The 16,543-nt window shown below is 40.2% G+C and overlaps 1 protein-coding gene across 5 annotated transcripts in view; it reads left to right on the top strand.

Annotated features, from left to right (window-relative positions):
• Positions 1 to 16,543, top strand: part of LOC117603090 (angiogenic factor with G patch and FHA domains 1) — a 51,382-nt gene that overhangs the window by 1,354 nt on the left and 33,485 nt on the right. For all 5 annotated transcript variants that reach the window (XR_013063194.1, XM_034321854.2, XM_034321855.2 and 2 more), the window contains 4 exons: positions 145 to 304; positions 514 to 674; positions 738 to 1,180; positions 1,274 to 1,373. Coding sequence is in view for 4 of the 5 variants with exons in the window: in XM_034321854.2 (XP_034177745.1) it covers positions 145 to 304; positions 514 to 674; positions 738 to 1,180; positions 1,274 to 1,373 (864 nt within the window). In the remaining variant the exon portion in view is untranslated. The remainder of the gene's footprint in view (positions 1 to 144; positions 305 to 513; positions 675 to 737; positions 1,181 to 1,273; positions 1,374 to 16,543) is intronic.

Here is a 16,543-nt window from a genome sequence, read left to right on the forward strand (position 1 = left end):
TCCAGATAGATTTTTTTTTTCAGGTTTTGGATGACATAAATGATATAATAAATGGACTTTCAAACATATCAATTGAAAAATACAGGCGTCAAGCTCTAGGTAATTACCTTATGCTTTTAATATGCACACATGTCTCTCTTGTAGGATGAGGGGAAAAAACGCAAACTTGCAAAAAGAGAGGAACAGTCGGAAGATAATGAACTTGAGGAGGGTGAATGTTCAAGCGACGATAACGACAGCAGTATTACTGACATTACTCCAGAATTATGTACTAGTAGCGACAGTGACCACGAAGAAGACCAAGGTTTATTTTTAATTTGTTTTATAAAACCGAGACATTTTATTGACTAATATTTTTATTTAATTATGATTAACTTTTATATTATTTTGATTTATTGCTACATATTAATTACAATATAATCATTTAATATCAGAAGCTTGGTTTATAAATTTATAATTATTACAAGATTAAAATACTAAACTTATGGTCATAAAGATGCAATTTTATTACAGATTTAGCCAAAACTTATCCACCATGTATGAGAATCATAGTTAAAGAAACTAATTTGCCAAAGTTAAAAATTGGAAATCTCTTTCTTGTTGCATACACGGGTGGTTCGATTGGTCGAGAAGGTGATCACTCTGTGGTGATACCGGATATAAACGTTAGTAAGGTAAGTAACTACAAATAGTAGCCCCATTAATTGATACAGAACATTATTAAAATTTATTTTTAGCATCATGCTCGATTTGTGTATAATGAAGAAAAGAAAATGTATGAAATCATAGATTTGGGATCAAGAAACGGTACGTTTCTTAATGGAAAGAGATTGTCTGTAGCCAAACAGGAATCTGAATCTCACGAAGTTTCTCATGGTTCAATTGTACAAGTTGGCACTACAAAATTATTGTGCCATATTCATAATGGGAACGAAACTTGTGGCCATTGTGAACCAGGACTCGTTCAACAGAATAATAACGCGGAAGAGAATAAAACTTCGAAAAAAGACCTTCACAAACAAGAATTGAAACGATTAAAACATAAATTCGGAATTGAGAAAGATAATGTGGCAAGTGCTAGTCAGGTAGCAACAGGATACCAAGACAGAGCGCAAACTAGAAGACAGTGCATCGGTTCGTTGAATCACCATGCGAAAACACAACAGAGTTCAGTGGACATGTAAGTAACTTAAGTTTTTAAATTATTCAAACCGCTAATTTTCCTTTGAGAATAGTGATTTATTTGATTTTTACGAATATTGGTTCATTCTAGTTCTATAGCAAAAGACAACAGAGGATTCAAACTGTTATCGAAAATGGGTTGGACCGAGGGGCAGTCATTGGGTAAAGAAGGTGACGGTCCAACTGAACCGGTAAGTCGACTTTCTTTTTCATTTTCAATCCGTTCCATTATAACAAATACCTTTGTATTGTACAATCGTCTCAAATGTTTTTCTCAAAATGTCGTCCTCGTGACTAAAGGTTTTATTTCAAGACGAACTGCAGAAGTTGAAGTATTAATTTTCATTAGGGCGTATAGAACATTTATCTTTTACTTCAATATAAATATGTTTGGAGGACGCAGTTGATGCGTCAGCCTCGATCACGTTCGAGCAGACACCAGATGCCGATGGTACGTGAACGTTGAAACGTTCGTCTGTGTATTAGCCAGGGTTCCCGATGACGTCAATCGGCAATTGGGTGCACGGGACGTTGCTCGTTCCACGTTTTGCCGTACTGGTGTCGGTGGTGGTCGGTGCAGCACGTGTGTCCGATGCAGAAGATGCATACAAACGCGACGACGGTCTGCCTAACCCCGGCCACTAATTAGCCGAACGGTTTGGTCGGTCGCGCCGCTGCAATTCGGCCTTGTTTTCGCCTTTTTTTTCCACGTGGCGCTAAAAAACCTACGTATACGTTGCATCTCCACCTTCTGACTGTTTCTCTTTGCGGCCCCGCCACCCTCTGACTGACCCGGCGGGTAGCACATGTGCGTGTCCGCACACAAGTGAACACGTCTGGTCGCAAAAGCCAGACAGCCAAGCTGGTCCTCGGTTGCTTACACTCGCGTCCGGTCGCATCGCATTTCGACGACGACGAAACGAGCGCCGACGGCACGAGCAGAGCATTCGTATGATAACGAGCGTAACTCTGCGAGACATGAAACAGCATAGTAGAAGGGGTTAAAACGTGGGGGCGAGACGAAAAACGGGAGTAGCAGAGATGAGCGAGAGGGAGGAGAGCGACTGGGGGAGAGGAGAGGTGCCCTCGGGTAATGAATGCAAATGTATTGAAATCCAAATCATTATTTTGTCTAGACGCATCGTATGCTCTATTGCACGCTGCAAGGAGGGGGTATCACGGCTTGCGGGGGTGGATTAAGGGGGGTCGGTGAAAGGGGAGCCCGTTGTTTTCTCGCGTCTCTCTGCGTAGCTTCAAGCACGTCTGCTAATTTGCTTTTACTTTTATCCCTGTGATGTCCGACGTTTTTCTACCGAATTTGTCTGACGTTTTCTCATTCCCTTCCCTTGTTTTGCAATCATCCGTCCCCCTCTTTCTGATGGATGTCGTTTCGCTGCGAGCCACGTTTCCCTTTTTTTTTTTCTCTCTCTCTTTTCGCTCGTAAAGCACCTTTGGTTCGATGCGGTATCGCAGAATAATGCGCGTGCATCGTCAAACGCGGTATTTTTCTGCGTTAACGGGTGTGAAGTGATTAATATATTTCCGTGCATCGGCCGGAACTTCTCTTTGTTGTTTATACGAGAACAGGAAGCAATTTTACGGGTTATAAATGTTATGTATTTTGTAGAGCATCCTCGTGGATGTGGAATATATTAGATTGATGCATATGAAATAGTAAATTTGCAGTCTGATTATTAATCTGCCATATTATTTATTTAATAAAAATAAATATCATTAGATTTTAGCGTTACTTTATAATACTTTTGTATCATGAAATTGCGGCAGACTTTTGATATTTCAAAATCGGTCATGTAATATGCAACAATCTGATGCATTCCGAAAAGAAAAATTACCATTGTTCTACATAAATGAAAATAAAACGGAACAAAGCTCTCGAGGTTCATTCGTTCAAGCTCGCTTCTCGCCAGGTTGCTTTATTTCACGGTCGGCTGTTGCGATTTTACATCGACCTCCTGTTTTTACGCGTTTCCTGTTGGATCCGCATGATCTACAATCGTAAACCATAGAACCATGGAAAAGATACTGGTTGAGAGCGAGTTTGCGCTCGGTTCAAGGGTTCGTAAAGTAGACATTGTAAAGCCCTCGAATAACGATTGCCAGTAAACCAGAGGGATACGATAAAACATAGAATTGTCGCGGTAGGTACGAAAGTGCCGTTAGCAGGTGTGTCCCTATCTGACCAAATGAAATCTCACCAGGTTCATTTATTTGAGTGCTGCAGCGATGTGACGAGTGCTTTTATTATCTGTTCACTTGAAAGAAGAAGAAAAAAAAAAATCGAACTCTTTATTTTTATTAGTCTACATTTTCAGAAGGTTTTTGCTTATTTTTTGAATATTGCGAATTTGCAATTTAAATATGTTCGAGCCCGGGGTAATGGACTTGAATTTCGCCGTCTCTTTACGATGAGTAGATCTACCTAATTGGGCGTGAACGTGTTAGCAATAAATGATTGTTCGTAGTAAAAATTTTAGCAGCACTCGCAAAGTTACTTCGCGTCACTTCTAAACAATCCAATAACTATACGATTCACTGGAAACTGTAAAGTTTACTCGGTTCGTAACTTGGGTCGTTAAAGAATTGCAATTGTATAGCAATCGATGCATTTCTGTTACAATTCCTTCCGTTGGGTTCGCACCCTTAAAAGTGCATCCGGAAGCTGCAACAATTTCATTTTATGGACTTTCTCGTATACCGTTCTGTTGCGAGCCATTTCACAGATATAGAGTGAACATCTCTACGGTAGTGCCTTTTACGATTTACATTCATTTCCATATTGCATCTGCTTGCTCTTTACAGTTCGCCGAGGAAAAACGTGACTGATTAATGACGTAATAAATAATCCAAACGTAGCCTCGCGAACGAATGAGGATTCCGTGGTGCTTCCATAAAACTGTTTCGTTGCAAAAAGCTTTTTACGATTACTCTTTGAGGAATAAAATTCCCAACTAAAATCTCGTACGAAAATATTATTATGTAACGTACAGTTACTTTATTAACGCGTTGAGTGCTGTGGGAGATATAAGGTTTACGGTCAATGTTTCAAATATTACCGAAAAATTAAATTCTGATATATAATTAGAGAAAATCACAAAAATACATTTTCATTACATTTTCTTTTTAATTTTCTTCGTATTATTTGAAAATTTGATACGTTGATTGTCGTAACGAAAGTGGCTATTTCAAAATTAATATCATCTCGACTGGCTAGGAACGCACCCCCTTTCGTGTCAGTTACTCCCTTATTTCAGCCAGGGATCTACCCTCCTTCGAGCAGCGGCTCGCCACCATTCTGAACCGAGTGTTTTGATTCCCGCCACGTCCAACGACAGGATAAAAAAGTCGTGGCAGCTAAAAGTGAATCGTAGATCTTGACTCTGCTGGTCTCCTGTTTGCCCGCCAAAACCTGTTGCTGTCATCCTCCTCCTGCCCGTGCCTTCTATTCATCCAGCGTTCCCTTTTTTTCTTCTGGCGAAAGGAAAGATAGTGATAAAAGAAGGAAAAGAGGAGATAGGATGCAGGATGCATGGTCGGGGGACCGTGACAGAAAGGTCGAACGAAGGGAAGAGAAACGAGAGACTGATGGGGAGAAGGGTCAAAAGAGTCAGCGAAAGGAGGGAAGAAGGTTCCAAGCGGAAGTTGTACACTTGGTGTGCAGTCCTGGCCTCGGGTAGTACGAAGGAACGCAAGGTCGTTTCGATATTATGTAATGCAGAAAGGCGAGAGAGTGCAAGGATACGGCGTGGATCATCTCGACCTCCCTCGTTTGGACCCTTAGGGGTCCCATTGTCTTTTGGAATTTGGTACTATGTTGTGAGATCATCTTTGAGTACCGATGAAAAGAACATCTCTCCTCCAGAGGATATAGTGAACGATTATGTTTTCTGCAAGTTAGAACGTATCCAAATATGCTGTAAAGTCTGTTGAAATTAATCAGGATGTGTTCCATACGATTGACAAGATTTCAATGTCGTTTGTTTACCAAAAACCAGTTGATCAGTTAAGGGTTAATTTTCTTACCAAAACTGTAAGATATATTTTCTATATTTTTATCAATTTCAAGAAGTATTTCAAATTGATTCATTTCAACCGTTATTCATCTGCGTCTAACCCTTCCCAGGGACCACGCGATAGCTAAGGGTCAAAGTTTAACAAAGGGTTAAAAGCATACATCCGTTCCGCCTTTTTCTCTCCCTGTACGCGAAAGATCCACTACAAAGTGATTCGTTTAAGAAACTATCGCTCCTCTCGAAGTCCTCGAGTGATCTTCTCAAGCCGATCGGTTTATTAACTTTCGCTGGAGGGTTTTTTCGTGTTTCACGCTGCTTTCCATTTTTTATCTCATGTATCGACGATACACGTTCGAGTAAATAATCGTCCGCGTAACGTAAAGATGCGAGGCGTCTTCGTCGAAAGCGTCGTTGTCGCGTCTCGGTCACGGCTGAACGATACAAAGTTATGCGAAAAAATTTCTTCCCAATCTTTCTCTACGATCTTCGTTCATTGCTGTGCTGGTTTATGCAGATACGCCGATTTTTACCGGTTCTGATCGGCCTGGCACCGTGCTCTCCATCTCCATGCTCGAGCGCTCCTCTGGGGCTCTCCTTGCTTCCTAGCAAAGGTATCCCTTAATTTTTTTTTTCCTTCTTTTTTATGCAATTGGTTATTTCCAATATGTTGAACAGATGTGTATATGTTGATAAACAAATATCGCAATATTGATATTAATTGTAAAATAGTACATTTCAATTTAAATTTATAATCACGACAAATCACAAGCATACGGACATCGATACTTAAATAATAGGTTTGGATAACGCTTAATATTAATGATACGAAGTAAACATAACCAGTTTGTATAAAGAATGTTGCAGTTATATGCCGCGATACACGCCCAGATATTGCATATATGCAAAAAGGTGCAATTACGAGCTCGTTAAAAGTGGTAGCGATGCAACTTTATGAACACAAGTGTATAGAATTAACGTTAAAGGAGTCGTATTGAAAAAGTTGGTCGATAATTTTCATAATTTACAGGGTAGACCCAAACTGTCATAAATTTCACTAATTGCAAGTGATCGCCCATTTCAATCATTTTTTTTTTTTCTTGAAATTTGTTCGTATAAAAATATTTCACGTGTTTTAATAATCATAATTTTAGTATATTAGAAGACGAAAAAAAAAATTATGAGTTTTGCTTGAACTGGTTGAATTGTTAACGTTGAAAGACTCTCGTAAGGTCTACGATAAACCTCGGACTCTTTTTTTCAATCGGCGAAGATAAAATCAATGAAGACAGACGTCTCGTAGCAAATCCCTTGAATGTTCCGTCGAGGAGGAAAGAATGGATTATTCGAGTAAGAGCAAATAAAATGTTGTGTAACAAGGAAAAAGAGAGGACGAGAAAGGACGAGCAGCGGACCGGTGTTGTCGGCATTGAATCTGGCTTTTTTGTAATCTCATTACAGCGGGATACATTTAACCCGCAGCCAGACTTCGCTCAGACACAAGGCATCTTTGGCATGCAGACCTACATACGCATGAATACGCTCCGAACGAAGGCGTACGGCTTTTTAATCTGCACACTCATTGCGTGTTAACGTATGCATACACGAACCAATGACATCATCGAAATCAATCTTCCGCTAGACTAGCATTGATCGAATGATCGTGCCAACGAGGCTGAAATAAAATTTATCAAACACTATCGCGATGGTTAAAATTTATAACGCTTTATTAATTTATCGAACTCTCTTCTTATCATTCCGGTCTTTGATTGTCGTTCGCAGTACGGGTTAATTCTATTTGGTCTGAATTGCCTACGGTATCAATGGCGGTGTTAGCGTGGGCGTTAGGTCTATACCGTGTCCTCTTTTGCTCGGTGGTTTTGTAACGCGAAGTGGGAACACTAGGAAGGACTGTGAGTGAAGTGAATGGAGAACGCATAGGATTTATGGTAAGCTAACGGATTGGGAGAACGGGACGAGAAAGAGGGAGAGAATGATGGTGAGAGCAGGTGGCTAGGTAGGGTGAGGAGAGGGTGAAAGAGAGGAGGAGGGGGAAGGAAGGAAAAAGGGAAAAAGAGAGAAGTTGTAGCGGTGCGTTTCGTAAAGGGGCGCGGGAGGCAACAGGTGGGAACCCACTGTCACAAATAAATCCAACACAAACGTCCCTGCCGTCTAGACGCCGATCCGCTGACTAACCATGGGTACCAGATTATCACTCGTTCACTTTCTCTGCCCCTCTATGTATCTCTTCTCTCGCTTCATTTCTTTCATTTTTGTTTTTTATTTTTTTGTTTCTCCTCTTGATGGTACCCGCGGATGACTGTAAAGGTACGCTTTCACGTGACAGTAAATCGTGACTTTGACTGTCATGACTTTTATCTTCGTGAGAACCATAAATCGTATTGCCGTGACATTGGATTCGTGTTACCGCTTTAATGGGATATGTTTTCACGTGACAAAAAATTGAGACCTTTACTGTCATGATTAGAAATGTCATGACTGTGGTAATCGTGAAGATTACAAGCCGTCTTATCAGGGCATTGCATTTCACGCCGTGTCTTCTAATGGGTATCTTTTCATGTCACAGTAACGTTCAATCGCGACTTTGACTTTCATGATTTTTATCGTCGTGGAGATCAGAAATTATCATATTGGTTTTTTTCATATCGTGAATTTAATAAGGACGTTTTCAACGATAGGAAATTGTAACTTTTCCTCATTTTATGTCATGACCTTTATGGTTATTGCATTTTATTAAAAAAAAATTTATAAAAGGGGTTAACGTCCTTCTTTGTATGATGCATGAACTCTGCGAACAAAGCGAATAGCGATATCAGAGTAGAAGAGAAGCGTGAGAAAGATAAGGAGCCGGACAGACAGAGATGCCTCGACGGAATCAGAGATTGTGCAGGTGTCGTTACACACGCTTTCAAGCGTAAATACTCTCGTACGTTATGTGCTGGTTACCAAAATAGGTGGACAGGTTGGCATGCGGGTGCACCGTCAGATTGGCCAGGCAACCGTTGCATAGGCGCTACAGATTGCCTGTTTACTCTGCAGATCCTTTTATTTTTTTTCTCTCTCTGCTCAGACAGACACCCGCATATTCGGTTACTCACGAATCCGCGAGCAAACAGTTCATGTTTTATTGGCTTTTGTTCGCACCGACCCCCAATTTTTCGACTCACTGCTTTTAATTTCATCTGTTTGCTTTGGATGCAGGATGTTTGGCGATTAGACCCTTCGATTTACATGAATTAGTATATGCTTCATAATTTGTATCATTGTTTCTTCATGTTTTATCGCTGTCTTTGTTACTTTTGATGAACTTTTTGAAGATTTCAAAGTTTTGGAAGTATCAGGTTAATACAGATTAATTATGAAAACATGGTAGCTGTGAAATACGTGCAATAATGCATTGATAATAATATTGGAAATTTCATAAATAAACGTGGTTTCTAATTTTTAACCCTGAAGACAGTTAGCCTTCCTGGGTGAAAATAAATGCAAGAAGGCACTGGGAAGTTTATATTTAGCAAACTCTTATTTGAATTTTTCCGCATTTAAAGCGACAAGAATGATTCAGTAGAAGGTAAATATTTCCTGGTTATTGTTCATATCTGAATTCGTGGCAGGTATCGCGCAGAGTTTTCCTTTTAGACGTGCATTGAATCTGTTGCTTGCTACGTGAACGTAATGCAGCCCTAGGTGTTTGTAAAACGAAGGGGATCGTATCGCTTTAGAACGGAATATTCTCACGTTGCAGGTATTTTAATCGGAGTAGTGGAGTAACACTATAGAATGGAACATTCATTATTTTACGATTGAATGAAACGTGCTATTAATCAACACGTTTTCATTGCGTAACGAAAGTTTGTTTTCACTTATGAGATTAACTTTGTGCGATAGAAATTGAACGGTTATTCTTATCCTCATTAATTCGTTTTAATGTCATCATATCAGTTCAGAATTTCTGTTTCGAAATTGAAGGTATAAATTGATCGATCAATCATTTTATATTAAAAAATATTGACGAGACGTTTATATAATCATTATCAACAAACTTTAAGCTTTAAATCGACACGTCATAAGTGCAATTTTGTAATACTTTTAAATTCTACTTCCGCGATTCATCCCCCGTTAAAGCTATCGAATAAATCAACGTCAAAAGCTGAACAAAAAGGATCATTGTCATGGATCAACAAAAAATGATATGGTAGAAAAGGAATAATAGAGATTCGGTGTGGATTGGATGCAGCATAGACAGGATACCCGGGGGAGACACGTAGAGACGGAACGAAATTAACCCGGAGGCTCAGCCACGAGGAACCGGATGCGAACGCATAATGCTGTGCACACAGCAGGGCCGTACACGTGTACGGGTATAACCACGTCGTCGTCGTCGATTTAACAGTCTGTCCAAACGCGTGTACACGCATCGGATGTGTGCGTATATCCCGTATATCGAGTATGTGCCTGTGTAACGTTAGCTGTCTAGGAATCCAACAGACCCAGGAGCGGTCGATCGGTCTAGACGAGGTGTGCGTCCACCATACCGGCGGCGTCACGAGCCGCACGTTGTCCGGACAATCGGCCAGACCGGCGCATACAAATATGTACAACGAGAGATCTATTAATTACAACCAGCAGCAGCCGGCTCTGACTCGTATCGACGAGCGGCAACCGGACTGTGCCTGTCCACGAGGATCGTGGAACGGGTTATGGATGTAACCAGACAGAAAGAAACATCGCCGCGTTCCGTTGTTGCGCATAATTGAAGGTTCCTTTGGCTCCTTTGATGAAATAATTGATTAAACGATTAAACACCGTCCGTGATGTTTGACTAGCCCAATTAACCGCGTTTCCAGCTACCGCTTACCGAGGATCAATGGGGTCTCGCTGTAACAGCCGTACCATTATCATCGCGGGAAGAATATTTCAGTTGAAATTGAAATGATAGATTCGGATCTGTCGACTCTTGAGGTCGATACTGAAATATTAGAACGTTGCCTTGTTTCTGTAGAAATGAAAATTTAATCAGAAGAGAAGGGTAATCAACGGTCAATGGCAGTCGCTGCTATTATTTTTTAACCCTAGAAAGACTATGGAAGAGGAAGAGGGAAAGAATGTCTAAGGAAGTTGATTTACGTCGTCAGGATCTATGGTTCAATTCATAGAGCTTCATTTTACCAAAGGAAGTCTACCGTGCTCGGTACTGTATAGACGAGCGACCAGACGTAGTCTTACATGCGGTGTTCGCATATGCAACACGCTTTGGCGGCTTTATGGAGAGCAGACGCGGAGAGGCCGGTCGTCCTGACCGGGCGCGAGCATGGTCTCGCGATAATCCTGTGATGGATGTGCCTAGGTAGTCGGTAAGCCCAGCCAAGCCAGTCTGTTCGCTAGGTCGGTATGTTTACCCAGACGGAAGCCGTCTGGCGGCGATAGGAGAACCGACGACCTATCGCGTGTTGTGTACGCGGGTGATACGTCGGTTCTACTTCGACTACCGGCTAGAAACATGCACCACCGACGAGACGGCGTTTTAACGACGTGCCTAGCCAGGAATAATCGCGACGTCCAGGAGAAGCCGGCTCGGATCACAGGGACTCCACCGAGGAACGGTCATTTATTTTTCCGATCCTCGATCTGATCGAACACGACGATGATTCTCGCGCTGGATTAGCATCGACGAGGCACGTCGTTTCCAGACGGTTGATGTTTGCGGGCGGATACGTTGATGGAAAAGCTGATTACCGGAATGTTAGCTGGAAGAAGCGGACCGAACAAGCTGGACGTTATCTTCTGGAACGGCTTGTACCGTTTAATGCGGTGAACGGGTTTTAGAAGATCATAAGGGTATTAGGATGCCGTGGATGATGTTTGATATCTTCATTTAACTTGAAGGGTCTTTGATCCTTTCGAATACATGATTTCCAGTTTTAATAGATACGCTCAGATTCTATTTACGTAGATGCAGTTTTATTCGATGTTTAATTAAGCATGAACCTGTTACTAAATTATTACTCAGCATTATTTTGATTATACGAAAAAATCAATACTAATCAGTTTTACTTTAATCGATGAGAATACTAAAATAACTATCATTTCTATATTATCGAATTAAAAATGGTAACATTACAAGTCATGCTTAATTACAAATTTTGGAGATCATCTATAATTCGAGAAAGAGTTAAAAATGCTCGCTTTTCTTAGAACTGGGTCACGATTGATCCGTCTCTGCTGTTGGAGGATTAAATAAAATAAAAGAGGATAAGGAGAAAATGAATAGCTAGAGGAAGCGTAACATAATAGAATAAATAATAAGAGACAAGAAGAAGGTAGTAAAAGGAAGAGACGAGAAAGAATACGAAGGAGAGGAGCAAGTAAAGAGACTAAAAAAGGTAATAGGGCAGGACATTGCAGAAACGTCGCGTCGAGTTTGGTCAGGATGTGCGGCATTTCTCTGTCTGCCCTCCATAAAGCCGCCAAAGTGTGCATGTGCATGCGTCTGAATGCTGCATGTAAGGCTACATCTGCCCATTTGTCTATATGCTTGTCTAGGACGGATGCACATGCATGTGTATATGCATTCTGGGAACGAGACGTATGAATGAACAAGCGGCTGGCAACGATCTGTTACCTCGTTTCACGAACGCTTCGCTTGCTTGTCCTTACTATTGCATTTAGTACGCTTATGCTTTCAATTGTTTAAACACGTATTTATCAAGTTTCCACAACAAGAGAATGTTGATTTCAATGAGAGAATAAAAATGATTTTTATTATCCAGGGCTTACATATGAAATGAATAAGAAGCACTCTTGATAATTCATTTATCGTGGATCTTTTAATTATAATAATCATATAATAAATCTTATTATCACTGAAAATTTAAAAAAACATGACTTGCATTTTCTTGGTTCTGAGTGCTTCAAATATAATATTTTTAATTTGAAATATCTTTGAGAAATTAAAAATTATAATACGATGCTGTTTTAGCTCTGTTCTAATTTAAAGATAGATTGCAGTTATAGTTACTGACAAATATCCGTGCACACATTTCCATGAATGAGTTCTAAAACAGAAGCACGTATACTACGTGGATTTCGTGTGAATCAAGCATGCACACGTAGACGATGGCTGCGCCTTAGTTTATCTAGTTTAGTCTAGCAAGACCAGAGTCTATAGACGACCAAACACTAATTAATTCTGTGCAAATATGTCGCGGCTCAGGGACCAAGAGAGATCGTTGGCTCCGATGGCTGCGCAAGAACGTTCCCTCCAAGAGCGGAGGGTTCAAGGAGTTCCTAGCGTTTCATTTCGGACCTGCTTTCAAGTATTTGCCAGGCAAAAACATTGACCGAAAGTAATTGGCCCAAATTTTCCCGAGTACACGACTTCCGGTCCCCTGGCTTCAACTTATTTCGGTGGATTCCTTACCTTTCGTTTCTTGATCTTGTTGCTTTTAATTCGTCTGCTAAGAGATGAAAGCTGTTCCGTTCATTTAAATTATTTCCTACAATTTTTATTTATATTAAATAATTTTAGATTTTTAAAAATTTTCTTTTAATATTAATAAAGAACTGAAATGAAATCATGTCAGAATTTCTATATTTTTGGTTCAACAAAGAACCAACGGTTTGTATTAAAAAATGAAAACAAAAAAGGGGGGGGGTATATGTTCGGCGACGAAAAGAAAAGCTTGGCGCGTGAAAAGCTTGAAGAGCAAAGAGTAGGAGCGACAGAGGGAAACAGCAGGAACGTTTATCTCACAGGTGCACAGTGACGAGACGAAGCGAGGGGCAGCGGAGCGAGGCGGAGTCGAGGCTGCCAGACATAGTGGCGGCGTTGTAAACGAGCAAAGTTTCGAACCCAATATGCTGTCTCCGTGCTCCGTGGAGCCCATATTCAACCTGTCAAGGTGCGGTGCACGTGCGTCCGCGAGTTGCTTCCCGGCGTGCCAGACGGGCAAACCGGGACAAACTTTCGAACTGGCACAGACCGTCTGGCACCCTACCACCACTGTCGGCGAACCCGCGAATTCTCGATATGTTATTGTAGCACGGCACCGTTTTATCTGGACGCCGACGACTGGCGTCGAACTGCTACGTCTGCGGTGTCCGCTGCCTCTTTCGACCAAGGAATTTCCTTCCTCTCTCGAGTCACGATGAAAATTCAAAGGTTGCTTCGATTCTCTACCAATATTTCTAACATTTCTAATAATTTGTGAAATTTATAACTTTTGTAATTTCATATTTTTTATTATATTTTTATTATTATATTAGATTTAAAAATAATTTGATCTTCTTCATAGACACAAATATTTGTGTAAAGATACACAGTTCAGTGATCAGATTGGTTTCGTTTGGCCGTGCCCATTCATTCGACCAGCAGTTTGGCCCATTTGCCTATTTTCCACCCTTTTAGTTCCTGCCTTGGCACAGTGCATCGGTTTTCGCGTTTCCTCGCCACCGCACCGGTTCACCAGTTTATTGTTCGTTTTATGGCCACTTTCGCAACTGAGCGCGCGATGCTTTTGCACCCTCGACATTGAAGCTATGAATAGGACCGTCTCGCGATTGTTTTGTCCCTTGTGAGCAGGCTCGTTAACAAGTTGCTTTGTCGCGAAACTTGGTGAAAATTTTTCCTCAAATGGACGATCGCGATCTCCTTTGATCAAGATTTGTCGCTATCAAAGTTTAAGCTTTTTATATGGGGCTTTTTACTTATATCGTCATTTTCCTTAGGGTTTCCTTACGGGGAAAGTTGGGAATCCGAGATATTATTTTTCCTGTCCAATCTTGCTTGTTGAAGATTTCATTCTATTTTAATAGATTTCAATATACGGTGAATGCATAGTCGTCCACAGTCTGTTCATAAAGTAAAAAGTTTTCTCATCCAACAACTGTGGATAACTGGGTCGCGAGATTCGAACGATGATCAATCAAACTGGACGGAAATAATTCAATGATCGACCGTCTATGCATTATATGTATTGCAAGGCTGGCTCGGTTTAGCCATCGATTCATATCTGTCTGGCTTATGCATAAGAAAACGCGCACACGCTCGATCATTCCATAGACACTTTTAATCCGTTTTTAATAAGTAATCCGGCCGCCGTTGTCTCGACCATCTGTCCCATAACCTTATGATAGCAGTTGTGATAAGTTTAGACTGGAACGGTCGATGTACCGTCTCTTGATTAAAAGATTGAATCGAGAGAATTAACTTTGATGGGCGTTCAATACGTTCCCTTGTAAATTTTCAAACAACTGCATCTCCTTTTAAATATTATCTGAATTACAGACAGCTCGAGGCTGTTCATTTTTTAATGTCACTGACAATTTAGGACTACGTAACAGTAATGTTTTATGAAATTATTTCATAATTAAACTCTACTTTAATAAAAAATAAAATATAAGCTAGTGGAAAGGTAGGACGGAAACTGGTGAAATGAGATTTCATGTAATAAAAGGCACGCGACACAGTGTTAAATCAATGTTAGGTAAGCATTAAAAATTCTCAAACGAGATTCAACGATGAGCCAACAGAGAAATTAATTCTGTCAGCGATAACGCCCCGTCGAGAAGATTAATTATCTTCGTGACATAAATCAGGTAAAATGTATTCGCAAAGTACGTTCGATGGGAAGTGCAAAAACGAGCTGTCTTCGACGAACAAAAAAGAATTATAATGACGGAACTTATTGCCTGGACATAAATAAGCATGTACTGTCGTGTAACTGTAAAAATTGAAATTCCAAATAGAAAGAATCTAAATTTAAATTTTAATTCTGAAACGTATGCGTTGCATTTATAAAAAAAATTGAAGTAGTTGAAATTGTGAACGAAATTTTAGGAAAAAATGTAAAACTAAGGGGTGGTACCACCACCTTTTTCTCTAGTATTTATAAGCATAATGAAACTTATTTCCTGGACACCTCTAGTCCAGACAGGACAGACGAATGTATGATCGCCATCATCGTGAAGCGAGAAAGCGAAACTCGAGTCGAGCCGTTTTGCTGCTGTCCTGCGAGCTCGTCAATCGAGTAACGAGCGCTCATTTTACGCGACATGATAACGTGTCTGTCTCGATCATGATCCGTTCTCGTCTTTCTTTTATGACCCGCCCTTTGATTCTTCTTTACGAATTTTTCCTACTCCTCGTCGAGTTATGCAAACAACACGATTTTCTTTTAATTGAAATTCACTGTGAGAGTGAATTCATATCCTTGAGATTACAGCCGATGTGAATCTTATGATTTCTCGATTCTAAAGTAGAGATACTTTAACAAATGCCGGAAAATAAAAATTTATACTTTCATCAAAGGATTGATCTTCTTATAGCTCGTTTTATTTGATTGTAAAGACATACGTGTTCAATACATTGAAACGTTGAATGAAAACTGAAGACAGTATTCTTGCATTGAGACATTCTTTAAAGAATCGATGCAACGACCCAATACTTAATCAAGATTCCCTGTTAATTATTATACATTTCATCGTGGCTTACCTTGCCGTTTCCTTAATGAGTTATCTCTGCTGCTTGGCGAATTCCACGTAGGCGAAAGTAAGAACACTCGACTCGTTTGAAGCCTGAAAACCATTCGCTGTGTCACATTTTGCAGCCACTTAAAACTTATAAAACGACGTTCTTTCAAGATAGAAGAAGCGAGCAAAGGAACGTTATAAAAGACATCTCGAGATTTCCTCGGCTGCTCGTTCCTCCGCAAACTCACGGAAATTTCTTACGATTTTATCATAGTGAACGTTCAATAATGTTCATTTAATGTGATATACCTCGAACACTCTATAAACTGTAAGAAATTTCTCTATTGTTTCAAGCCTTGTGCAAGTTTTGTTTTTTATTCTGCACTTTATTAAAATCATATTTTCTTACTTTGCCAGTATTTAATATCTTTTAATACATTTGTCAAAAAATAGATGCAGAGTCATAATTTTTAATTAATTATATTAAGTAATAGTACTATAAAAAAAATTTGCACTCGCCAAAACAAAAGCCTTGTTTATTCTAGCTTTATTTATAAATTTTATTGCTTTTTTTCACGAGCCTCTGCGAGCTCGCGAAGAAATGCATTTCCTTGATATTTTTATCTCCAGCTAGATCGTACCTTGTTTTCGTGTTCCCGGCTGGTGCACGGAATCCTATCTTCGTGTTTCCTTTTTTTTCTTTTTTTTACCCTCTTTCCATTCTTTCCTTTTCGTCTCTTTTTCCTTTCAACCAAGTAAGTCAAGTGTCGACGACGGTAGATAGGGCCTCATTTACGAGCCAGACTTAGGGGGAGGCCACTTGGCCCAAATACGGGTCGGGA

This window comes from Osmia lignaria, chromosome 12 (assembly GCF_051020975.1).
Source record: "Osmia lignaria lignaria isolate PbOS001 chromosome 12, iyOsmLign1, whole genome shotgun sequence".
Classification (NCBI taxonomy): domain Eukaryota; kingdom Metazoa; phylum Arthropoda; class Insecta; order Hymenoptera; family Megachilidae; genus Osmia; species Osmia lignaria.